A 27,091-nucleotide genomic window follows, 5' to 3' on the forward strand; every position below is an offset into this window, starting at 1 on the left:
TCCAGCTTGAACATCTGGAGGTTCTCGGTTCACATACTGTTGAAGCCTAACTTGGGGAATTTTGAGAAACACATTGCTAGCATGTGAGATGAGTGCAACTGAGTGGTAGTTGGGACATTCTTTTGCATTGCCTTTCTTTGAGATTGGAATGAAAACCGACCTGTTCCAGTCCTGTGGCCACTGCCGAGTCTTCCAAATTTGCTGGTGTATTGAGTGTAGCACTTTCACAGCAGCATCTTTAGGCTTTGAAATAGCTCAGCTGTTGCCATAGCAGCACTCAAACTTTCCTTCTGAAAACCCTGAGGAAGAGGGACTCATAAACTTCTTCTGAGGCTTCTGCCGCAGCTGCTCACAGGTTGGATGGCCACTCAGGTAATTATTTATTTTTCATTGAAGGATAATTGCTTTACAGCATTCTGTTGGTTTCTGCCCAACATCAACATGAATCAGCCATAGGTGTACATATGTCCCCTCCCTCCCACCTCCCTCCCCATCCCACCCCTCTAGGTTGTTACAATGCCCCTGTTTGAGTTCCCTGAGTCATTCAGCAAATTCCCAATGGCTATCTATTTTACATATGGTACCATATGGTTCCATGTTCCTCTCTCCATGCATCCTACCTTCACTAAGGTATTGAGGGTTAGTAAGGGAGGACTCTTAAAAAATCATCTGCAGTGGTTCTCCCCATTCATCACCCAGAGCCCAAACTTGACCGTGCTCCTGACCTTGCACAGCCATTCAGCCAAATAGCCTCTCCTCAGGAAGGTAAAGGGAGAAAAGGAACTAGGAAAGGACAGGGCATGTTGCTGTGCTAAGTCGATTGAGTCCTGTCCAACTCTCTGTGACCCCATGGACTGTAGCCCAGCAGGCTCCTCTGTCCATGGGATTCTCCAGGCAAGAATACTGGAGTGGGTTGCCATGCCTTCCTCCAGGGGATCTTCCTGAGCCAGGGATGGAAACCGAGTCTCTTGTGTCTCTGGGAGTGTTCTTTACCCCTAGTGCCACCTGGGAAAGGCCCTTAGGAGAGAGGGTCAAGAATGATCTGTCTCAGTCATATGTGAGAAAAAAATCCCAGCATTTTCCTTCTCATGTTGGAGCCTGGGCTCCATGAGGGAGTTCTAAATAAGACCTTTCCATAAATAAACACCCTGCCTCATTGGCTTGGCCTTAGACATCTTGGATTTGGCTCCAAGTCAATTCATCAAAAGCCATCGTTTTACCAAAAGTCAAGACACAGAATGACCCAGTGAACAAGTAGGTCATTCTTTGAAGGATTAAGTTACTATATGACTAATGTGCCAGAGCTTACCAAACTTACCAACTTACCAAAACCTTTACTGTGGTTTTGTGTATTTACTTCAGCTTGTTGTTACTTAACATACAAAAATGCACATATTTAATATATACATTTCGATGCGTTTGGACATATATACAAAACCATGAAGCCATCACAATGTTGTTATTTGTTTTAAGAGAAGAAATAATCTGGTTTTTCTAAAGATTCTATTTATTTATTTGTCTGCACTGGGTCTTTGTTGCGGCAGGGCAGATCTTCCATCTTCATTGCAGTATGTGGGCTCTTTAGTTGCAGCATGTGAACTCTTAGCTGCTGTGTGTGGCATCCAGCTCCTTGACCAGGGTTCCAACCCGGGCCCCCAGCATTGGGAGTGCAGAGTCCCAGCCACTGAACCACCAGAGAAGTCCCAATGCTGGTATTTTTAAATCCAGAGTTTACTGCGGTTTTCTTTGGGCACAGTGGCATGGCCAAGGGCTGGGGAGAGCCAGTTCCATAAGGTTCTGTGCCTGGATGCTCCCCCTCCCCATTCTTCAGTCCCTCCTTCCTCTGGGATAGGCAACTGGAGAAGACTCTCTTCCTCTGCCAGCAAATGACCCCCTCCTCCACCCCAACCCCCAGCTACAAGGGGAACTTGGCTGAGGGCCTTCTCCTTCTCCTCACAAACCCTTTCCTGGGTGGTTTCTACCTGGGAATTCCATTTGAAGAAGAAAGGCAAGGTCTTCCTGCTTCTTTTAAATAATGTGATTATCCTGCATCAGTGCTCAGGGACCACTCCTCCTGGCTTCAGGCAGCACTCAACCAAGAGCCTTCTTTGCAGTAGTAAATTAGCTGGAACCCAGGTTCTCTCCAGGATGTTGAAGGTGACAGGATATATCTGAAGGCCACATGATCAGCTCTGAGCTGGGGAGGGAGGGCTATGGTTTCCACCTCTGGGAGAGGGGAGGGAGAGGGAAGAGTCTTACACTGGCCTAGACAGAGTCTCCTCTTGCATTTCCTCTACAGAGCCAGGAACTCCCCCTCCCACTAGAGTGGTTTCTATCTGCGCCGCCCCCAACCCCACATACCCTCCACAAAAGGGAAAGCGGGGAACAGAACTATGAGAGAATCAGGTTAACACCCAGCTCCCTCTTCTCCATAAAGCCCTATGAGCTGCCCCTGTAGAAGTGGCCCTTGGGGTCCTTGCCTCTGACCTCGTCACCATGAATGTGGCTCAGGCCTGCCTGGGAACACACTCTCCTCCCTTGGAGACTCACGCCACCCGTCTTGCACATCTCGGTGGTCCCAGTGGGGCAGAGAGGGGGGAGGATGGGTGTTGGAGATGAGGGTGGAAGAGAACGGATGCGTCTGTGTACACTCCTCCTGGGCACCTGGGAAACGTCGGAGATGTGCGTGGCCTACTGATGGTGACTGTGGCTCAGCAGTTTCCATCAGATGCACTAACCCATGTGACACACAGAACAAATATGCAGAGAATTCACAACTTTATTGAAAATACAGAAAACGTGCCCTAAAACAGTGGGTCAATGACTCAGCATTTGTATTTAACACACTTGGCAGGCACTGTGTGCCTGATGGTGAGGTATCAGAACTTCATTCTGGCTCAAAGGCACTTTCGCCAAAGCTGTCAGAGAGACCATTCAAGAGGAACCGGGGCTACAGAAAGGCCACTGGTGGTAGGGGACCAGGAAAGGCCCTGTGGGGGCGGCCGGAGTGAACGGAGGGTGGTGGAATCCAGGGCAGAGGAGGCAGAAACAGAGGGGGTAAGGTTGGCATGGGCAGCAAGAGCAGCATGGGGGGCATGGGCGGCATGGGGGCATGGGGGCCATGGGCAGCATGGGGGGCATGGGCAGCATGGGCATCAGCTCCAGGGGCATCGGCTCCAGAAGGACCCAGTCCCAATTTGGCTCCTGAATGAGGATGGTGATGCAGGGTCCACCCCAGTTGCTGACCACAGGGTAGGCCGGGAGCCGAAGGGGTGCACCTCTGAACCTCAGTGCTCTCTGGCATTTCTTCCACATGGTCCTTCTATGCTTAAACCACACCTCCAATCAGAGAGAAAAACGGGCTGCGTTAGTACATGGAGCATTTAATGTCAGACAGGAAAAAACAGAGCGGGGAAATCTTGGTGACTTGAAGATGGGAAACTGCACCAGGAGAAGAAGCTATTTCCTTCTGGTTAAAAGTTTTTAGGACATTTACTTAAAGGCCCTGCCATCAGTCCCCCACCCCACCCCCAGCAAATGAGCACCGACGATGTGCCTGGCTCTGGACTGGCTTATGGCCTCGTCTGTCCCCCCACCTATTACTATTCCTGCCCCTAACCCCACTCACTAGGCAGGTGCGCCTTCGTGATGGGGGAAGTTGAGCACAGGATAAAGTGGGTGCCTTTTAAAATCATACTGAGAGGAACGGGACCCATTTTGAATGACCCATCTTTGGTGCACAGTAAATAATCAATAGGCGCGGGCTGGATTTGTAAATAAAAGCTGTCCTCGGGGACCGATGCGACGGTCATAGAGACAGAGCTGGTGTTGCCAGGGAGGTTTGGTCGTGGGGGCCCAGGCACTCTGTGGCTCGTCTGCTGACACCAGTGGAGCTGAAGCCCTGGACACCGCCTTAGTACTAGACTGCAGATCAGAGAGGTTTAGACTGCTGCTGCTGCTGCTGCTGCTTAGTGGCTTCAGTCCTGTCCGACTCTGGGCGACCCCATGGACTGCAGCCTGCCAGCCTCCTCTGTCCATGGAACAAACTTCGCCCAAATTGACCGACATTCTTAAATCTTGGCCAGCCAAGAGATGGGGGCGGGGGGAGGAGGCAACCACTGTTGTCTTTCTCAGTTCTGCACTCTCCAGCCTGTCCCACCCTCCAAACCTGCCTGCGCTCAGGACCCAGTCAGCTCCCTCTGCTCTGGGTGTGGCTGCAAGGCCTTGGACCAGAGTCTCTGGTTCCCAGCATGGCCCTGCTCTCTAGGCACTGCCACTCAACCAGCAGGGCCCCATCGTCCCCTCATGCTTAAGGCAAGAGGGTGCAACCTGCATATTAGGAAGATAATCGACAACCACCCGGGTCAGGATTCACAAAATGGCTCCTTCTGAAATATGAGCCAACTCTTAACAACTGAAAGAAAAACCTGTGCTGTGGGTGCCACTGCTCCCTCAGCATCCCACTTATTGGAATTACATCATATTTAATAGTTTTGCATGTTTTCACACCGCAAATTTTACATGAAACCAAGGGCCTCCTGCTCTCTACCGCCTCATTTTTCCTCTCCCATCCTTAGTATCTGGGCTCTTCTGATGCATGAATATGTAGTCTTAAGGAGCCAGATTAATAGAGCTCCTTTTGAAGGGGGAGATAAGAGTGTACCAGGGATCAAATCTGCATAAAGATAAGCAAAATGCAAAACTGGCTAACTGAAGTTCTGGCGGCTACTACTTCCATATTCCCAGTACTGCTTTCATAGAGTAACTCTTGCTGTGTGTGAAAACAAGGGGAGATGTCTATTAAATATTTCTTTGGGAAATTCGTGCCATAGAATTTGGAAATAGGTGGGAACATTCTCTCTTTTCCCTTAGTTGTTTCCTGTGGGTCCTTTTCCCTTCAGAGCTCCACTAAGAGACCACTATGTAAACCCAGGAGAAGCATGTCACCAAAACTTCAGGTTTTCTTTCCCAGTGAGCTTGCTTTGCCTGCATGAAAGAGCAGAGGCCCGGGCCTCCCAAGCCCTGGCCAGACCTGACTGTGATCCTAGTCCCTGGCCTTAGGCTCCCAGCCTTGCTTTCCAGACCTCCCCACCCCAACCAGGTCTGCAGCCCGCATCCATCACCACCCTCACACAAGGGCTCTGCAGCAAAGTGAATAATAATACCTTCCTGATTTTTCTTCCTTCCTTCCTTAATTTTCTACTTTAAAAAAATATTCCCTTGATACAACTTACTCTGTTCTAAAAACAACTATTCAGTTTCTGTGCCTTGAGGTACCGAGTAGTCATTACCATCTAAGTAAATGGGCAAGTACTTCGAGTTAACACAAGGAAGCTACTGGCTTGGAGCCATGGACCGTGGGCCATCAGAGAGAGATTCTTCAAAACCAATCCCTGAAAATAGTACGAAAAGGGCAGAAAAAAATCCTTAGCCATTAGAAATTGCTCAAAATAATATTCACTGATACATCTGGCAGTTTCATAATGTTGCATATATGCAGTATCTCCAATAAATATATTGATAGTGTCCAATTTTCTCAAACTCACCTTTCTAGGTCAGTGGAAATTTATTCAACTTATTTTAATATATATATTTAGACAAATTCCTAAGGGTCGCACATCTTTCCTCCATCTCCATCATAATGCACAACCGACTATGTTAGCAAAGTTTTCAGACTGCACATCAAACAATTTCAGAAAATTAAAATTTACAGCTGAAACTCTACACTGCTCTGAGTGAGTGTGAGTATGTGTCTGCTCAGTTGTGTCCGCCTCTTTGCGACCCCAGAGAGCCTGCCAGGCTCCTCTGTCCATGGTATTTTCCAGGCAAGAATACTAAAGCAGGTTGCCATTTCCTTCTCCAGGAGGTCTTCCTAAAACAGGGATGGAACCCCCGTCTCTTGTGTCTCCTGCGTTGCTCTACCAAACACACAAAAACAACAGCAGGAGGATCGGGCACTTGGAATTGTAAATTATCCCCCTCCCCATCAGTCTCAGCTAAACTAAACGTACATTTGTTGCTCATATGTTGCGTCCTGAGGTGAATTATTCCCTTACCCAAATGCCTGAATACTTGAAAATTCACTCCTTGCAGAAAGAGCTGATGCCTGGCTTACGTATTTTAGATAATTTAGTATACTTGGACCCCCTTTGTGTGCTGAGTCACTCAGTCGTGTCCAACTCTTTGTGACCTCGTGGACTGTAGCCCACCAGGCTCCTCTGTCCATGGGGATTCTCCGGGCAAGAATACTGGAGTGAGTTGCCACTCAAGGGGTGGACCCCCTTATAACCCAGCTATTTGGTGCATTAATTTGAATAATTCCTAAGTCAGACTCAGTCCCAACATGAGTCCACAGAGAATTGCCCCTAAAGGATATCAGTGTTAGAAGGAGTTTACTTTACTGAAGTTCCCAAAGCCCCAGAAGTTCCAATCTTACTTCCCAAACATAGTGAAGGCTACAAAAACAAACCAACGTGAGAATGTCCAGGACAAGGTATCCAGTTCCTGAAGTGGGTTTTAGAAGAGCTGTTACGCCAAAGTGCTTTTTCCCAGTTTATTCACCTGCATTCTATCTTCAGTCACTCCCATGCGTCTTGCAAGCTCCTGTCTGAGGGGGAATAATTACAAACATTCAGCATTTGACATTATGCATGAAATGAAATGTATGTTGTACATTTCTCACTATTTAAAATATTTATTCAGAGTAGCCAAGATAACAGCATAGGAAAACTCTGAGCTCACTTCCTCCCTTGGGCACACCAAAATTACAACTATATACAGAGAAGCTCTTGATGAGAATGACCTGAAAGGTGAGCAGACAAGATCTTCCACAACTACAGCTATAAAGAAGGAAACACGATAAGATGGACAGGAAGGGTGGAGAAGGGGTATAGTCAAGACTCACACCCACAGGTCGGAAACCCATATGTGCAGTGCTTAGTCGCTCACCGGTGTCCCACTCTTTGCGATGCCATGGACTGTAGCCCACCAGGCTCCTCTGCCATGGGGATTCTCCAGGCAAGAAAACTGGAGTGGATTGCCAAGCCCTCTTCCAGGGGATCTTCCCAACCCAGGAGTCGAACCCAGGTCTCCCGCATTGCAGGGGGACTCTTAACCATCTGAGCCACCAGGCAACCCATATACAGGAAGATAATTATAATTGAAGAGATTTACCACAAGAAGCAAGGGGTCTGAGCACACTAGATTTCCTAGCCTGGGGTCCTGAGCCGGGAAGATAAGCTCTCGGAACATTTGGCTTTGAAGGCCAGCAGGGCTTCCTTTCAGGAGACCCGGGGGCTGTGAGAAATTGAGACTCCACTCGGAAAGGATGAACCCAAAATCTCACATGCTCCAGGACCCAGGGCAGAAGCAGTGATTTGAAAGGAGCCTCGGTCAGACCTGCCTGTGGATCCGGAGAATCTCCTGAAGAGGCAGGAAACAACTACCGCTCACCCTGGGGACAAAGACGCTGGCAGCAGCCAGTTTAAGGTGCTCGTTGGACCGTGAGGACTCTGCTGCTGGCAAGGGCCATTTTGAAATCTTCCCTCTAGACTATTAGTACTGTGACCCAGCCCTCCCACCAGTCTATTGGCACTAATCCCGACACACCCCAAACCAAGCAGCTAGCCAGGCAGGGACACAGCCTCACTCACCAACAAGTCAGTTGCCATAGGACCTCCTGAGTCCCCAGTCACCCAAGAACCAGACTTGCCCGCCAGAGGTCCCAGGACCCAGCCCCAAACACCAGTGGGGCCAGCAGCCTCTGCACTAGGCAACGCCTGGTAACCAACAGACCTGGGGTCCACCCATGGTAGTCAGCCCACCACAACAGAAGGGCTCATGCAGCCCATACAGAAAGCACCCCTGGAGCATATAGCTCTCTCTGACGACCGGAGGAAGTGACACAGTATATTTAATGTGATCAAAGGAAAAAATCTACAACAAAGAATACTCTACCTGGAAAAGCTATCATTCAGAGTTCAAGAAGAGATAAAGACTTTTAGAGACAAGCAAAAGCAAAGTGTTCGACACCACAAAACATGCTTTAAAAGAAATGTTAAAGGAACTTCTCTAAGCAAAAAAGAAAAAGGCTATTAATACAAATAAGAAAAGAGTAAAAAGTAAAGTTATAAGCTTTTACACAGCAAAGGAAGCCATAAAGAAAACGAAAGTCCATAGGGTTTACGAAATAGTAGAAAATATTTGTGAATGATGCAATCGACATGAGCTTAACTTTCAAACACTTCATACAACTCAATAACAGCAACAAAAAACAACCCAATCAAAAAATGAGAAGACTAAATAGACATTTCTCCAAAGAAGACATGTATGTGTGTGTGTGCACACATGTGCTCTACTGTGTCCAACTCATTGTGAATGTGTGGGACTGGAGCCTGTCAGGCTTCTCTGTCCATGGAATTTCCAAGCCAAGAATCCATGGGGTCACAAAGAGTTGGACACAACTGCGCGCGCGTGTGCCCGCACACACACACACACGCACACACACACACACGCGTCTTCTTTGGAGAAATCTCTCCTTTGGTCTTCTGCCCATTTTTTGATTGGGTTGGGTTTTTGTTGTTGTTTTTATTAAGTTGTATGAGCTATTTCTGTATTTTGGAAATTAAGCCCGCCCAGACATTTCTTCAAAGAAGACATATAGATGGCCATCAGGCACGTGAAAAGATTCTCAACACTGCTCATCCCACATCTGGGCATATATCTAGAAAAGAGAAAAACTCTAATTAGAAAAGATACACACACACCGATGTTCATAGTGGCACTGTTGACAACAGCTAAAACATGGAAGCACCCTAAGTGTTCATCAACAGATGAATGGATAAAGATGTGGTATGTATATGCAATGGAATATTACTCAGCCATAAAAAGAATGAAATTCTGCCTTTTGTAACCATGTGGATGCACCTGGATAGTATTAGGCTAAGTGAATTAATTCCAATAAAGACAAACACCGTAAGATATCACTTACATGCAGAATTCAAAAAAAACAGTACACATGAACTTTTTTACAAACAGAAACAGATTCACAGACGTAGAAAACATATTTCTGGTAACCGAGGAGGGGGAATGAATTGGGAGTATGAGATTAACAGATGCACACTACCATATATAAAATAGATAAACAACAAGGATTTACTGTATAGCACAGGGAAGGTTATTCACTATCTTATGATAAACTGTAAAGGAAAAGAATCTGAAAAAGAATACATATACACAACATGTATACGTAAGTATAACCAAAAACACTATCTATATAAACCTCATGGTAGCCACAAACCAAAAATCTATAATGGACACACATACAACAAAAGAGAAAGCAATCCAAACATAACACTAAAGAAAGCCATCAAATCACAAAGGAAGAGCGCAAAGAAGAAGAAAAGAACAAAAAGAAAAGAATTAACAAAATGGCAGTAAATATATACTTACCAATAATTACTTTAAATATAAATGGAATAAACGCTTCAATTAAAAGACACAGAGTGGCTGACTGGACACAGAAACAAAACCCACGTACATGCTGCCTACAGGAGTCTCCCTTCAGATCTAAAGACTCAGACAAAAAGAGAGAGGATGGAAAAAGGTATTCATGCAAATGTCAATCAAAAGAAAGCTGGGGTAGCAACACTTGTATCAGATAAACTTGTCTTTCAAACAGAGACCATAACAAGAGACAAAGAAAGACTACATAATGAACATGCAATCAGCTCAAGAAGATGTAACAACTGTAAATATATAGGCAGCCAACATAAGAGCACCTAAAATACATACAGTACATACAAACAAACATAAAGGAGAAACTGACAGTAAGCATCACATTCAGGACTTTGCCACCCCACTTACATCAACGGACAGATCATCCAACAGAAAATCCATAAGGAAACACTGACCTCAAGTGACATATTAGACTTAATGGACTCATAGAGCATCCCATCCAAAAGCAGCAGAATACACGTTCACATTTTAGGAATGTCGACATTTTAGGAATCAGTGAACTAAGGTGGACTGGAATGGGTGAATTTAGCTTGGATGGCCATTATATATACTACTGTGGGCAGGAATCCCTTAGAAGAAATGGAGTGGCCATCATAGTCAACAAAGGAGTCCAAAATGAAGTACTTGGATGCAATCTCAAAACCGACAGAATGATCTCTGTTCATTTCCAAGGCAAACCATTCACCATCACAGTAATCCAAGTCTACGCCCCGACCAGTAACGCTGAAGAAGCTGAAGTTGAACGGTTCTATGAAGACCTATAAGACCTTCTAGAACTAACACCCCCCAAAAGATGTCCTTTTCATTATAGGGGACTGCAATGCAAGAGTAGAAAGTCAAGAGATATCTGGAGTAACAGGCAAATTTGGCCTTGGAGTACAGAATGAAGCAGGGCAAAGACTAATAGAGTTTTGCCAAGAGAACGCACTGGTCATAGCAAACACCCTCTTCCAACAACACAAGAGAAGACTCTACACATGGACATCACCAGATGGTCAACACCGAAATCAGATTGGTTATATTCTTTGCAGCCAAAGATGGAGAAGCTCTATACAGTCCGCAAAAACAAGACCAGGAGCGGACTGTGGCTCAGATCATGAACTCCTTATTGCCAAATTCAGACTTAAATTGAAGAAAGTAGGGAAAACTACTACACCATTCAGATATGACCTAAATTAAATCCCTTAGGATTATACAGTGGAAGTGACAAATAGATTGAAGGGATTAGGTCTGATAGACAGAGTACCTGATGAACTATGGACAGAGGTTCATGACATTGTACAAGAGGCAAGGATCAAGATCATCCCCAAGGAAAAGAAATGCAAAAAGGCAAAATGGCTGTCTGAGGAGGCCTTAGAAACAGCTATGAAGAGAAGAGAAGCGAAAGGCAAAAGAGAAAAGGAAAGATATACCCATTTGAATGCAGAGTTCCAGAGAATAGCAAGGAGAGATAAGAAAGACATCCTCAGCAATGAATGCAAAGAAATAGAGGAAAACAGCAGAATGGGAAAGACTAGCGATCTCTTCAAGAAAATTAGAGCCCGGCGGCCTCTAGGTTGCGGCGGGGAGGGGCCGCGGCGGCGGGCGGAGCCCTCGGAGCCAGCCTCCAGGGCGCGGGTGTCCGCGCCGCCGCCTGGCCCGCCGCCCGGGTCGGGTGAGGTGGGGGCCGTGCACGGCTCTGGTCCCCCCCGGCCCGTCCCCCTCCGGACCGGGGCGCGCCGCCCGGTGGCTCTCCGTCCGCTCCTCGCTCCTCACGCAGCCCCTCCGCACGACCCCGAGCGGAGGCGCCGAGAGAAAGTGAGGAAGAGCAGGCTGCGGGAGGGCCTGGATTTGCTAGTGGAACTAGGTTTTTCCCGAAAGAGGTGACAGAATAACTGAGAAGAATCTGCTGGACTGTGGAGTCCAGTCCTGAGCTCAGTAGGGAAATAGCAAGCTCATCTATAACCAGATCTACAGCATATACTTTTTTTAAGAATCAACATTGAGCAATTTTCTGAAAGTAAACCATGAAAGCCCTCTTGGAGGCCGCACACCTGTCTGCGAACTTGAACCTGAGAAATGGACGTTTTTTCCATCAGGGTGATCTCCTTCTTCAGCTGAATCATCAGAAGTGGTGAGAAGAAGAGACCCCCTACCCAACCAAACTGCTTCAGACAAATTCAATCAGTCTATCAAGGAATGGAGCTGTGCAGCGTGGCCAGATCACCATCTGCCTGCACCACCACTGAGCTGTCTCTCTAGGACTGCCACCTACATGTAGGCTGCACCCAGTGCAGGGCATCTGGCTGAGGCAGGGGTTGGGAGTGAAATCCTGCTCCATTCACCAAGCCAAGTTTATTGGTGCCTGGCCAAATGATGTGGCTTCTTTTTCTGATTTGCAGCAGTGCACCCTGTACGGTCTAGTGGCATGTCTGACCATCCCCATCCCATACCCCAGTCCTATCTGAGATTCTCTTCCTTACCTCAGATGGATTCAAGATTTTCATGAACAAATTAGGTGTCTTGCAAAAGATGAAACGTTTGACCCCAATTGAAATTAATTTCATAGGTGAAGCTCAAAATATTACCATATGTAGGAATTATGTATATATTTATACATGTATGCATATACAGTTAAGTAGATACCATTGTCTATGTATCAGAAGTTAGCACAGTTTAAATGGGTAAATGTTTAAAATAAAACTATTTGGGGTATTTGAAAAAAAAAAAAAGAAAGAAAATTAGAGATACCAAGGGAACATTTCATGCAAAGATGGGCTCGATAAAGGACAGAAATGGTATGGACCTAACAGAAGCAGAAGATATTAAGAAGAGGTGGCAAGACTACACAGAAGAGCTATACAAAAAAGTTCTTCATGACCCAGATAACCACGATGGTGTGGATCACTCACCTACAGCCAGACATCCCGGAATTCGAAGTCAAATGGGCCTTAGGAAGCATCACTACAAACAAAGCTAGGGGAGGTGATGGAATTCCAGTTGAGCTATTTCAAATCTTAACAGATGATGCTGTGAAAGTGCTGCACTCAATATGCCAGTAAATTTGGAAAACTCAGCAGTGGCCACAGGACTGGAAAAGGTCAGTTTTCATTCCAATCCCAACGAAAGGGAATGACAAAGAATGCTCAAACTACCACACAATTGCACTCCCCTCTCACGCTAGGAAAGTAATACTCATAATTCTCCAAGCCAGGCTTCAACAGTACGTCAACAATGAACTTCCAGATGTTCAAGCTGGATTCAGAAAAGGCAGAGGAACCAGAGATCAAATAGCGAACATCCGTTGTATCATCGAAAAAGCAAGAGAGGTCCAGAAAAACATCTATTTCTGCTTTAATGACTATGCCAAAGCCTTTGACTGTGTGGACCACAGCAACTCTGGAAAATTCTTAAAAAGATGGGAATACCAGACCACCTGACCTGCTTCCTGAGAAATCTGTATGCACGTCAGGAAGCAACAGTTAGAACTGGACATGGAACAACAGACTGGTTCCAAATCGGGAAAGGAGTAAGTCAAGGCTGTTTACTGTCACCCTGCTTATTTAACTTATATGCAGAGTACATCATGAGAAACGCTGGGCTGGAGGAAGCACACGCTGGAATCAAGATTGCCAGGAGAAATATCAATAACCTCAGATATGCAGATGACACCACCTTTATGGCAGAAAGTGAAGAAGAAATAAAGAGCCTCCTGATGAAAGTGAAAGAGTAGAGTGAAAAAGTTGGCTTAAAGCTCAGCGTTCAGAAAACTGAGTTCATGGCATCTGGTCCCATCACTTCATGGCAAATAGATGGGGAAACAGTGGAAACGGTGGCAGACTTTATTTTTGGGGGCTCCAAAATCACTGCAGATGGTGACTGCAGCCATGAAATTAAAAGATGCTTGCTCCTTGGAAGAAAACTTACGACCAACCTAGACAGCATATTAAAAAGCAGAGACATTACTTTGCCAACAAAGGTCCGTCTAGTCAAAGCTATGGTTTTTCCAGTAGTCACGTATGGATGTGAGAGTTGGACTATAAAGAAAGCTGAGCGCTGAAGAATTGATGCTTTTGAACTGTGGTGCTGGAGAAGACTCTTGAGTCCCTTGGACTGCAAGGAGATCCAACCAGTCCATCCTAAAGGAAATCGGTCCTGAACGTTCATTGGAAGGACTGATGCTGAAGCTGAAACTCCAATACTTTGGCCACCTGATGGGAAGAACTGACTCATTGGAAAAGACCCTGTTGCTGGGGAAGATTGAAGGCAGGAGGAGAAGGGGATGAAAGAGGATGAAATGGGTGGATGGCATCGCTGACTCAATGGACATAAGTTTGAGTAAACTCCGGGCGTTGGCGCTGGACGGGGAGGCCTGGCATACTGCAGTCCACGGGATCACAAAGAGTCAGACACGACTGAGCAATTGAACTGAACTGAACTGAACGCGTTCTCAAGTGTACATGGAACATTCTCCACAAAACAAGTCTCAATAAATTTACGAAAATTTAAATGGTATCAAACATCTTTTCCAACTACAGTGCTGTGAGACTAGAAATCAACTACAAGGAAAAAAAACTTCAAAAAAAACCACAAACACGTGGAGGCTAAACAAAATGCTACCGAACAATGAATAAGTCATTGAAGAAATCAAAGATGAAATAAAGAAAAAATCCAGCAACAAATGAAAATGAAAACACAATAATCCAAAGTCTATGGGATACACTAAAAGCAGTTTTCAGAGGGAGGTTTGTAGTAATTCAAGCTTACTTCAGGAAATAAGAAAAATCTCACATAAGCAACCTAACCGCACACCTAAAGGAACTAGAAAAAGGAGAACCAGCAAAACCCAAAGTTAGTACAAGGGAGAAATCATAAAGATCAGAGAAGAAATAAATGAAATAGATTTTAAAATATATAAAATAGCAATGCAAATAAGAGTTGATTCTTTGAAAAGGTAAATAAAATTAATAAATGTTTAGCCAGACTCATCAAGAAAAAAGAGGGTCCAAATCGATAAAATCAGAAATGAAAAAGAAGTTACAATCAACACCACAGAAATACAAAAGATCATAAGAGACTACTATGAGCAATTATTTAGACATCAATAAAATGGATAACCTAGAAGAAATTAACAAATTCCTAGACATGTACAGTCTCCCAAGGCTGAAGCAAGAAGAAATAGAAAATTTGAACAGATCAATTACTAGTGATGAAACTGAATTGGAAAATTAAAAAGGATGTATTTATTTTACAGCAGCAGGAATATAGCCAATATCTTATAATAACTTCAAATGAAGGATAATCTATAAACATTTTCAGTCAGTATGTTGCACATCTGAAACTCATAGAATATTTGAAATCAACTACACCTCAATGAAACAGACATCAGTAATCACGAGAGCAATGCAAACCCAAACTACAATGAGATGTCACCTCACACAGGTCAGAATGGCTCTCAAGAAGAAGACTCCAAATACCACATGTTGGAGAGCACGCGGGGAAAGAGAGCGCTTGCGCACTGTTGGCGGGAGTGTAAACCGGTGCAGCCACCGCGGGGAACAGTATGAGGTTCCTCACAAAATTAAAACCAGAACCACCGCATGACCCAGAAATTTCAATCCTGCGCATATATCTGGAAACAAAACAAAACACTACCTCAGAAAGCTACACGCACCCGTGTTCATGCAGCATTATTCACAACAGCCAAGATATGGAGGAAACGTAAGTGTCCATCATCATGCTGCTGCTGCTGCTGCTAAGTCGCTTCAGTCGTGTCTGACTCTGTGCGACCCCATAGACGGCAGCCCACCAGGCTCCACCGTCCCTGGGAGTCTCCAGGCAAGAACACTGGAGTGGGTTGCCATTTCCTTCTCCAGTGCATGAAAGGGAAAAGTGAAAGTGAAGTCGCTCAGTCGTGTCCGACTCTTAGCGACCCCACAGCCGGCGGCAGCCCGCCAGGCTCCTCCATCCATGGGATTTTCCAGGCAACAGTACTGGAGTGGGCTGCCATTGCCTTCGGAACGGATTAAGAAGATATGGTATAGACATACAATAGAATACTACTCAACGTGACAAAGAATGAAATTTTGCCATCTGCAACAACACAGATGGACTGGGAGGGTATTATGCTTAATGAAATAAATAAGTAGGACAGAGAAAGGCAAATAGTGTATGATATCACTTATATGTGAAATCTAAAAATGAAAACAAACTATTGAATATAACAAAAAAGAAACAAGTCTCATAGATATAGAGAATAAAGTAGTTGTTACCAGTGAGGAGAGACAGGAGAGAGGGACAAGATAGGGGTAGTGGATTAATAAGTACAAACTGCCATCTATAAAATAAATAAACTACAAGGATATATTGCACAATCCAGGGAATATAGCCAATATTTCATAAGAACTATAGTGGAGTACAACCTTTAAAAATTGTGACCTCGCCTTCTCCCACGGAGTCCAGGAGTCTGTTCTTTATGTCTGTGTCTCTTTTGCTGTGTCAGAGAAATCGTGACATCTTTAATCTACCACAGATCCCAATATTCGATGTGTATAATCCTAATCATTGTAACATTTTTTTTTTAAAGCAGAAAAAATTGGAAATAACCTGAACATCCATCACTGGAATTAAATAAGTTTAAATTATCTTAGTAAGTTAGTTTAAATTTATACAATTAAATACTATGCACCCATTAAAAACAATGGGGATATTTTTAATAAAATATTATAAAAATATTACCATGAGATATTTTGAGTAAAAAAAGCACAGGTTAGTATGTGTGTAGTATGGTACCATCTGTGTGAAAGGAGGAAAATAAAATGCATTTGTATTTACTTGTATTTGCACGAAACAGCTATGGAATATGCATTCTTGTTGGGGGTGATATCACCACTGAAGGGGTAAAAATTGGTTCTTGTGTGGGAGGAATCTGAATATTTTTATGTAAGGAGCACAGTTATATGTAGAGTACAAAAACAGATACACAGTATACCTGTGTATTCAAATTAAAGGAGGAGCCAATAATCAGGAAGAAATGTCTTCAAAGCCTCCTCAGGAGAGTGACGATGCAAAAAGGTTTGCGGGAAAAAAGGATGAGAGACATCCTTTTCTAGAAGGATGTAAAGAAATGAGTCCAGATGGCTGTCTGAGAGAGCAGAAATGAGTTACTGGGAAAAGGAAGGGACAAGAATAAGGATGTTCAGTGTGTTCTCGTTCATATTTTTAGTGTTGGAATCATGGGACAATAGCATCTATCTAACTTTAAAAAACTGTTGTGTGAAAATTGTATAAATCTTAATTATGCTGAATTGGGTAAAAAAAAGATACAAGCTTTTGGTTATAAGAAGAATAAGTACTAGTGATGTAGTATACACATGATGACTATAGTTAATACTCCCCTATGATGTATATGAAAATTAAGAGAATAAATCCTGAGTTCTCATTACAAGGAGGAAAATACTTTTTGATATCTACGTGAGATGATGAATGTTCACTACATTTATTGTGAACATGTAATCATTTCATGATGTATATAAGTGAAAGCATTATGCTGTGTACCTTAAACCTGTACAGTGATATATGTCAATTTTATCCTAATATATCTGGAAGGAAAAAATTGAAAATAAAATAAAATAAAATAAAATAAACAGTAACTCTTTCATGAAATTGTAAGAGATACTAAATTACAAGATATAACATATAGTATAATGGTGCTAGATTCATATGACAACTATGTAATATAAATTATATCTGATTATAATGATCATAATCTGGTTACAATCATTGATTATATCTGGCTTTGTTATTTTCACATGCTATGTGAGTACCATATTTCTGAGAGTTTCTCTAAATTATCTCTTTTGTCTTTCCATTAATATCCACTACAATATTGTCACCTAAATCTTAAATAATTCTCAAATATGTCCTCTCCTCCATATCAGAGTTGCTGCTGCCTTTGTGTAGGCTATAATCTTCCAATGGTATTATAAAAATAAGCTCCTAATTCTATTTTGCAATTATCTAAACTTGATATAGAGTTTTATGTCTTCATATCTTTGCCCTAGAAGCATCTTTAGACATCATCATCAACTCTGTTGTATGGTTATATATTGATTCTGCCCAATATGTAGCAGTAAATATAAAAACAGAAATGATAGTTTAACTGGCTTGTATATACAACTGTTCATTTTTTTAATGCAGAAATTTTCTTCACAAAGATAAATATATTATTGTGATATTCTGATACTATTGTTTTTATTAAAAAACACAATTCTAAATAAATACTTTGAAATCAAAAAAAATTGTGAATCACTATGTTGTACGCCTAAAACTTACGTAATATTGTATATCAACTATTCTTCAATTTTTTAAAAAAGGTAACTTTCAAGTCTCCACCAAAAGTCTATTAGAACTAATAAATGAATTCAGTAAAGTTTCAGGATTCAAGATTAATATATAGAAATGTGTTGCTTTTCTATACACTTAATAATAAGCTATCAGAGAAAGCAAGAAAACAATCCCATTTAAAATAGCATTAAAAAGAATAAAATACCGAAGAATAATCGTAACCAAGGAGGTTTGGTTTCACCAAAGGAAGCGCAATACACTTTCACCAAGTGAAAGACCTATACTCTGAAAACCATCAAACCCTGCTGAAGGCATTTAAAAATTATACCAAGAAATGCAAAGATAATCTATGTTCTTGGACTGGAAGAACTAATATCGCTAAAATGTCCATAAAACCCAAAGCAATCTACAGATTTAATGCAATTCCTATCAAAATACATGGCAGGGAAGGAAATCAAAAAAAAGAGGGGCTGTGTATATGTATAGCTCACTCATTTTGCTATACTGCAGAAACTAATACAACATTGTAAAGCAACTATACTCCAATGAAAATTAACTAAAAAACAAAAAGTACCTACAAAAAAGTGGAATATATGACATTGTTCACCCTACAATAAATTCACCCAAAAAAGAAATAATCCTGAAATTTATATGAAACCCTCATAAGACCCCCAAATGGCCAAAGTAATCTTGAGAAAAAAGAACAAAGCTAGAGGTCTCACACTCCCTGGCTTCAGACTATACCACAAAGCTATAGTCATCAATGCACTTCCCTGGCAGTCTAGTGGTTAAGACACCTGACACCGCCCTTTCACTACAGGGGGCTTGGGTTCCATCCCTGGACAGAGAAGATTCTGAATGCCATGGGGTGCGGCCAAAAAAAAAAAAAAACAACACCTCAGTATGGTACTGGCATTAAAAACACATACACTAGAACAGACTAGAGAGTCCAGAAATAAACCCAAGTACTTACCGTCAATTACTCTATGACAAAGCAGGTAAGAACATACAATAGGGAAAAGAGTCACTTTAATAAGTGGTGCTAAGAATACTGGACAGCTGCGTGTAAAAGAAATTAGAACATTTTCTCACAGAACATTAAAAAATAAACTCAAAATGGATCAATGACCTAAAGGTAAGACCAGATACTATAAAACTAGAGGAAAACATAGGCAGAACACTCTTTGACATAAATCACAGCGATAATTTTTGGGATCTGTCTCCTAAGGCAAAAGAAATAAAAGCAAAAACAAACCAATGAGACCTAATTAAACTTAAAGGCTTCTGCACAGCAAAGGAAACCATATACAAAGCAAAAGGACAACCTACTGGATGGGAGAAAATTTTTGCAAAGGATATTACTGACAAGGGGTTAATATCCAATATTTATAAAAACAGGTCAGGCTTCCCTCATAGCTCAGTTGGTAAAGAATCCACCTGCAATGCAGGAGACCCTGGTTCTATTCCTGGGTCGGGAAGATCTGCTGGAAAAGGGATAGGCTACCCACTTCAGTATTCTTAGGCTTCCCTTGTGTGGCTCAGCTGGTAAAGAATCCGCCTGCAATGCAGAAGACCTGGATTCGAGCCCTGGATTGGGAAGATCCCCTGGAGGAGGCAAAGGCTACCCACTCCAGTATTCTGGCCTGGAGAATTCCATGGACTGTAGAGTCCATGGGGTCACAGAGTCGGACACAACTGGGTGACTTTCACGCCACTTCATACAACTCAGTATCAAAAAACAAAGAACCTAACGCAAAAATGGGCAAAGACCTGAATAGACATTTTGCCAAAGAAGATACACAGATGGCCAACGGACATATGAAAAAAAAAAATGCTCAACACTGTTAATCGTCAGAGAAACGCAAATCAAAACCACAATGAGATCACCTCATACCTGTCAAATGGCTATCATCAAAAGGATAACAAATGTTGGCAAGGATGTGGAGAAAAGGGAATCCTACACTGTGGGAATGTAAACTGGTGCAGCCACTATGGAAAACAGTATGGAAGTTTCTCAGGAAAACTCAAATTAGAACTACCATACGATCCAGCGATTCCACTCTTGGGTAAATATCAAAGAAAACGAAAACAGTAATTCAAAATGATATCTGCACCTCAATGTTCATAGCAGCATTATTTACAACAGCCAAAAGATGAAAGCAACCTAAATGCCCAGTAACAGATAAATGGATAAAGAAGATGTGATATATATATATATATATATACACACAATGGAATACTTCTGTCATAAAAATGAATGAAATTCTGCTATTTGTAACAATGTGGATGGACCTAGAGAGTACTATATTTAGTGAAATAAATCAGAGGCAGAAAGACAAACACTGTATGATTTCACTTACACGTGGAATCTAATAAGTGAAACAAATGAAAAAACGTAGCTAAACAGAGACAAAATTATAGATACAGAGGAAAAAAACAGGTGGTTGTCTGAAAGGAGGGGTGGGGGGAGGAGAGAAATAGGGGAAGGAGATTAAGAGGTAAAAACTTCCAGTTACAAAATCAATAACTGGTATGAAATGTACGGTGTGGGGAATATAGTCAATAATTATATAATATCTTTTATGGTGACAGACTTATGGTGATCATTTTTAAATGTATAGAAATAATGGTACACCCATGGCGGATTCATGTCAATGTATGGCAAAACCAATACAATATTGTAAAGTAAAAAAATAGATAAATAAATAAATTTAGAAATAATGAATCACTAGGTTGCATAACAGGAACTAACATATTGTTGTAGGTCAGCTACACTTCAAAAGTAATCAAACTGAAAAAAAAGAGATTAGATTGGTGGTTACCAGAGGGAGTCAGGTGGGGGAACTGGGTGAAGGCAGTCAAAAGGTATAAATGAGATATAGGCAGTTCTGGACACCCAAATCAAGGGGCATCTTGAGTTTGACACTTGAGAAAGGGAGAAATTGGGCTGATTCTTAGAATTATCACACAGCAAAAGCCAACCGAACTTGGAGTAATCAAACTGAACAGAAAATACTGAGCCAAAGTTGATGCTATTTACCATCCTTTCTCATTAACTCATCTCCTACCACCATGGAGGTTTCCATGAAACGGTTTGCCTACAGCCTCTCCAATCAGTCCTCCTCTGTCTCTTGCAAGCTTCTGTCACTCTTTCAATATTCCCTAGCTCATTGAGTATTCCACCAGCCATTCAGTTGGGCAAATCAGAAATTCAGATATTTTTCTTAATCATTTCCCTTTACTCCTATGTCCAAATTACCATGAATCGCTATCAATTTTACCTGCTAAATACCTCTTCAATCTGTTCACTTCTATCCATTACCACACCATCACCTCTGGCCTTGCCTACTGAACAGCCTCCTAGGATCAAATCTCAGCCACATTCGAGCTGTGTGGATCTTGGGCAAGTCTCTTCACGTCTCTGGGCTTCAGTTTTTCTAACAGGTCAAGCAGGGATAAAAAAAACAATAGCTGCCACATTCACATAGGGTTGTGAAGATTCAATGACAATCTGTAGGAAACCCTTTAGGGCAAGTGCTTAACACAGTAAGTACAATGTAAATGATAGCTTTTAAAATCTTTTCTGCATTCAGACACTCAGCAATCCATTCATTCTCCCCTCTGTGGCTTGCCTTAGGGACAATTCTACCTCCGGCACAAACTTTAAGGGTAACTAAAAATTCAGTAATTAAGACAAAGGATGTTCTAATGTAGTATTTGGGCTTCCCGGGGGCTCAGCTGGTAAAGCTTCCTCTTGCAATGCCGGAGACCTGGGTTGATCCCTGGGTTGGGAAGATCCCCTGGAGAAGCAAACTGCTATCCACTCCAGTATTCTGGCCCGGAGAATTCCATGGACTATACAGTCCGTGGGGTCTCAAAGAGTCTGACACGACTGAGCGACTTTCACTTTCACATTCAATGTAGTATCTACATTAACGCAAATATAATCCATGAATAACTGATGACCAATATTTTAAATCAAAGTAGAATCCAACCGCACACGTGCTCCACCATACCTCCAGCGACTCATTTGTTAACTATGGGCCGACAGTTTCCCGACATGACTTATTCAAACTCCCCACCTTAACACTGACTCGATTCCCACCGGGCAGAGCCCCCGCCCCAGGCCCTGGGGTTTTCAACTCCAGAGCTGAGGACAGGGACCCGCTCGCCTCAGCCCGCGCCCCCGGAGCCGCCCGCTTACCGCATGGCCACGCTGAGATACGGAGTGTCTTGGAAAGTTCTCTCCAGCTCCCGCATCTGCTCCAGCGTGAAGGTGGGCCGGGAGACTCGGTGGCGCCTGCCTGCCCCCCTCCAAACCTCGATGGCGGCTCCCCGGCGCTGCTCCTCCCCGCCCTTCTCTCCGCCCTCGCCGCCGCCCGCGCCCGCCTCAGCGTCTATCTCAGCCTTGGCGTAGCGGCTTCCCCCGTCTGGGGGGCCCGCATCTCCCGCGGCCACATTGCCGCCTTCCTTTTCTTCTCCTTCTTCGTATCCCGCCTCTTTCCCCTCCGCGGCTGCTCCCTGCTCAGGTTTGGACTGAGCCTTCGGCTCCTCTCCCTCTTCTCCAGGAAGCGAGATCTTCGCGGGCTCAGCCTCTGCAAGAGAAGAAACCCGAAGACAAAGGTCAGGCCGTCGAGCGAGCCCGCTGAGGAAGAGGAGGGAACCCGCCGCGTCTGAGGAGGAATCCTCCTGCTCGCCCCTCCCTAGGGAAATTCGTTTCCCGGTATCCTCTGAACCGAGTGCCCAGCCTGCCACTGACCGTGCACTTCTTCCCAATTGTCCTTGACCCGCAGCCTGAGGAAGCCCGCAACGACCGCGTCGGTGTCGCTATGGGCACTGTGGCCACGCTGCGGCTGAGGCTTCATGTTCCGACCGCTGTCCAGGAGGCTGTGCCTTCAGCGGAGGCTGTCCTGGGTCTCCCGAGATCCCGGCTCTAGACTCAGGGCTAGAAGCGGCGGCCCGCGATTCGGCACCGTTAGGGCTACACTGGCGTCGGGTCAGGACTAGAGTCCGGATAGACGCCCTCCGGGGGTTTATCGTCGGCTGCTGGGGGTTGGGTCGGCTGAAGTGCGCATGCGGCAGGAGCTTGGCGGTCCTGGCGGCGGGGGGAGGGAGGGGGGAGGAGGTATGGGGGGCAATTCTAGGTGCGCACCACAGGGGGCGCTGGTAGGGAGCATGAGTGAGAGCAGAACTCAGGCCCCCAAGTTGCAACTTAGCTGACCAAGTACTGCGCACTTGGTCCGGCGTCTTCCCAGACCAAGGGCCTGTGCCTGATTTGTGGATGGGAAGAACGGGCCCTCACCCTCGCTCCGTAGACCTTGGAGAAACGTTTGGGGACTAGCTCCTGGCTCAGCCCGCCATATCCAGCAGCCAGTACTAAGCAAGGAGAAGCAATCAAACTAATATGTTCACCCCGTGGTGTCGCCGGGGATTGGTTCTGGGACCCGCCGAGGATACCAAAATCTGCGGATGCTCGAGTCCCATAGCGGGCCCTCCGCATCTGCAGATGTGAAACCCACGGATATGGAGGGCCGTCTGTGTGTCTACAGAAAAAAACCCGTGTATAAGTGGACCAGCTAGGCCTTTGCTTGCTCTGAGTTTTTGCAGTGAGGCTGAAGTCCGAGTCTGCCATACTCCAGCGGTCTCCAGGAGCAGGAGTTCAGGGCTGGGTTTTCTGAGCAGGTGGGGTGCTCAGATGCGCTATGAAAACAAAACAAAACCCCAGCCCACTCCCTTAAGAAAGGCCCTTAGCCTATTTTAGTAACGAATCCACATCAAATATCAAGTGTGGAAACCTGCACAGTGTTTAGAACACTCAAGGGGTACAGAGAGCACCCCTTCCTTTTGTTTTTGCCTTTGTTGCAACTATGGATTGTGCTACATCTTTATAAACAGCCCCTATTGCTTCTGGCTGTAAATCCTCTAGAGGTATACATGTACCCTGGGGTGGACTCCTGTGGACGTGGCTAAATTACCTGCTTTCTTGCAGCTGCCTCCCCCACCCCCTTATCTCGCCTCATCATGTTTTCTAGAAACCTTCCTGAGCCCTTTCTGAGGAATAAATAAATTTTATTCATTGTCAAATAAAAGAGAGCCAGGCTAGATTGCAGGCTCTATGATTTTTCCTTGAAGAAGTGTTTTATGGATGCCCCAAGGCTTGTTAATATCCTAAATACTGAAAATAACTTCTAACAATGGGCCCTATACTTGACCATGTACTTATCTTGTGTTATCTTACACAACTGTTTTTGTCAACCCCATTTGAGATCAGAAACCAAATCATTTTTGTGGGCTCCTGAATGTATCATGGGACCAGGTCATCTCACCTACAGTGCCTAACGCATAATACCTTTTGCTTCATGTTTCTGGAGAGTGGCTAAGAAATTAACTAAAAAAGGGGTTGGTGACCAATTCTTTTTCAAAAAGATGGTAAGAGATGGCAATCTGATACCTCTTCCTGATTTTAACCAAGACGTTTCCTCCTCATGTTGGCCCTGGTTGAGTTCAGCAAGCCTCTGCCTCTCTTGGCTGGATATCCTATGCACAATTTTGTCTTAATATTAGTTATCTCATGAGAGACCTATTAGAGTTTTCATCATGATTTGCATTAGACTAGCTAAGAATTCTATGAGAGCTCAGGAAGTGTGTCCCTTTACAGCTCAGATTTCCACAGTGAATTTGTGTTTTCCCAACTGTAGTAACCCATGTGACCCTTGACAAACGTTGCCTTACTTTGGCATCAGTCATGATAGTGTTTTTCTTTAAATTTTACTTAACTTCACACTTTTAAAACCTTAAATACTGAATGGAGCCTCAAGTAATAACCACGAATCATGGTTTGATGTATTAGATTGATGGGAGTGAAGGGCCCTGGAGCCAGATTGTTGGCCTATAAATCCTGGCTGTGCTAACCACTTGCTAGCTAGCTAAATTGTTAGGTTACTCATTCTCACTTAATCTTGGTCTCTACATCTGTGAAACGAGGATAGCAATAGTAACTACCTCACCAGGTTATTGTGAGAATTAACTGAGGTGATAAAAACAAAGTGCTACCAATAGCCATCCTATGCTGCCTTACATTTCTTTTTTTTTTTTTTAATATTTATTTATTATTTATTTTGGCTGCACCAGGTCTTAGTTGCAGCACATAGGATCTTCAGTCTTCACTGCAGCATGTAAACCCTTAGTTGCAGTATGCAAGATCTTTAGTTGCAGCATATGGGATCTAGTTCCCTGACCAGGGATTGAACCCGGGCCCCCTACATAGGGAACACGAAGTCTTAGCCACTGGACCACCAGGGAAGTCCCTGTCTTACACTTCTGACTTTAGTCAATTGTATGGTTTATTTATTTATTCACAAAGGTCCATGAGAGAAGAGAGATGATGGTTATTCTCTGGCAGTTGGCAATGAGGACAGAGAGTTTTCTTGAGAACGTGTCGCTGCCATGTTTTTTGTCCCTATGTATGCTTCAGTCAGTAATCCTTTGTTGGCTGCTGTGTTTACAAGGCCCTACCTCAGGCAGTGTGGAGAATGTCATGATTCCAGACACAGCTATTGTGCCATGGGTTCTCACAGTCTGGAGAGAGAGAGATCAGTCCATGTGAGAGAAAGAAGCTGAAAATTCTGGAGACAGAGTGTCCAGCCCTACCATCACTAACTTGCTGTGTGGCTAGAGGTAAATTAACTGACCTCTCTGTGCCTCAGATACCACCTTTGTAGGGGGAGGATCATGATGGTAGCTGCTGGACAGTGTTGTGACATTTACATGAAGGAATACAAGAAAGGTCCATGGTGAGGGCTCAGATAACTTCCGCTGATGCTGAGTTAAGGGGTCGGGACTGACTGGGGGCCTGCACCACGACTGAAGATGCTGGACATGGAGTATCACCCCTGCTCCTGAATGGATATGAGAGTTGGTAAGAATGCCACATGGCCATGCTTGTTCATGCTGGTGACACCGTATGGGAGCTCACTGTGCACCCGGGCCTGACTAATCGATCTTATTGGCCCGAGGAGGGGGCCATCATTCTCTTTAGTTCCTAACCAAGGTAATGGAGGCTCTGAGAGGTTCAGTGACTTTCCCAGGGTTACACAGCCCAAAGGTAGGGCCAAGATTCACAGCTTTGAAAAGACTATTCTTAGCAGCCCGTGGTAGAAGCGGGTTTGGTGTTTGTGGGAAGGGTGTTGTTTGTACCCCACGGGATGGATCAGATACTGGCAGATGCTGAGCAGGTTGTGCTGAGAATCCCAGGGAAAACAGATAGCATGAAAAATAAAATAAAATAATCAAACAGGGAGCTTGATGTTGTAAATCAACTACACTTAAAAAAAAAAAAAGGTAGCACGAGCAGCCCCAGGAGGCATGAGTGCAAGCTTGTCTCAGGGAACCCCAACACAGCCAGATGTGGCCAGGTGAGTACAGATAAAGGGTGACTTTTTTTTTAAATTGGCTGTGCTGGGTCTTCAGTGCTGCACGGGCTTTTCTCTAGTTACAGTGCATGGACTTCTCATTGTGGTGGCTTCTCTTGTTGGGGAGCACGGGCTCTAGGGCGAACAAGCTTCAGCAGGTGTGGCACGTAGGGTTCAGTAGCTGCAGCTCCCGGGTTCTAGAGCACAAGCTCAATATTTGTGGCGCACGGGTTTAGTTGCTCCGAAGCATGTGGGATCTTCCTAGACCAGGGATTGAACCCATGTCTCCTGCATCGGCAGGCGGATTCTTTACACTGAGCCACCAGGGAAGACCGAAAGTGTGGCTTTGAGAGGGAGTCGGAAGGAGAGCCTGAAGGTAACACTACCGTGGGTGAGAAATAAAGTTTAAAAGGTAGATTGAGGTCAGAATTATGAAAGGAGTCAGAATGCCAGCATCTGGACACGGATCAGTGTAGTGGTTTTGGTCAGGGGCAGTGATAATGAAATCAGGGTCTTAGGATGTGGAGGAGAGGGGGAGAGTCTCTAATTTGGCTCCCAGCTCAGCTCACTGCATTTATTGCGCTCAGCCACAAGGATGGACACAGCTTCCTGACTTGGAGGCCATGGTTGGCCATCAGGGAAATCATGGGCCTTCTTGAACTTGAATGTAAATTGTTTAATGATATATTTTTCCTTTTTAAAAGATTTTTTAAAGTAAAATTTTCTGGTGTACGTATTTTTTTAATATGTATTTATTTAGTTTTATTTGGCTGTGCCAGGTCTTAGTTGCAGCACACGGGATTTTTAGTTGCAGCACGTGAACTCTTAGTTGCAGTATG

General features: G+C 44.1%; 1 protein-coding gene across 1 annotated transcript; it reads right to left on the bottom strand.

The window, feature by feature from the left end:
* Positions 1 to 2,761: 2,761 nt before the first annotated feature.
* Positions 2,762 to 22,933, bottom strand: LOC145535920 (uncharacterized). Its single transcript, XM_081564262.1, has 4 exons — positions 22,601 to 22,933; positions 22,046 to 22,436; positions 6,562 to 6,607; positions 2,762 to 3,339 (listed from the first exon to the last, which is right to left on the bottom strand). Exons 1-4 carry the CDS (start codon positions 22,704 to 22,706, stop codon positions 2,935 to 2,937), a joined length of 948 nt encoding a protein of 315 aa, XP_081420388.1. The 5' UTR covers positions 22,707 to 22,933; the 3' UTR covers positions 2,762 to 2,934.
* Positions 22,934 to 27,091: the final 4,158 nt, after the last annotated feature.

The sequence above is a fragment of the Giraffa tippelskirchi genome, chromosome X (assembly GCF_054371585.1).
Source record: "Giraffa tippelskirchi isolate mGirTip1 chromosome X, T2T-mGirTip1v1.2.pri, whole genome shotgun sequence".
Taxonomy (NCBI): Eukaryota; Metazoa; Chordata; class Mammalia; order Artiodactyla; family Giraffidae; genus Giraffa; species Giraffa tippelskirchi.

What these genes read in the sequence shown, in the direction of transcription:
- LOC145535920 (XM_081564262.1), bottom strand. Translation starts at nt 22,706, where the DNA reads ATGAAGCCTCAGCCGCAGCGTGGCCACAGTGCCCATAGCGACACCGAC. An exon ending in TATCTCAGCGTGGCCATGCG is followed by an intron (nt 6,608 to 22,045) that starts GTAAGCGGGCGG and finishes ATTCCCCCTCAG; the next exon opens with ACAGGAGCTTGCAAGACGCA. An exon ending in TGACTGAAGATAGAATGCAG is followed by an intron (nt 3,340 to 6,561) that starts GTGAATAAACTG and finishes CTCTGATTGGAG; the next exon opens with GTGTGGTTTAAGCATAGAAG.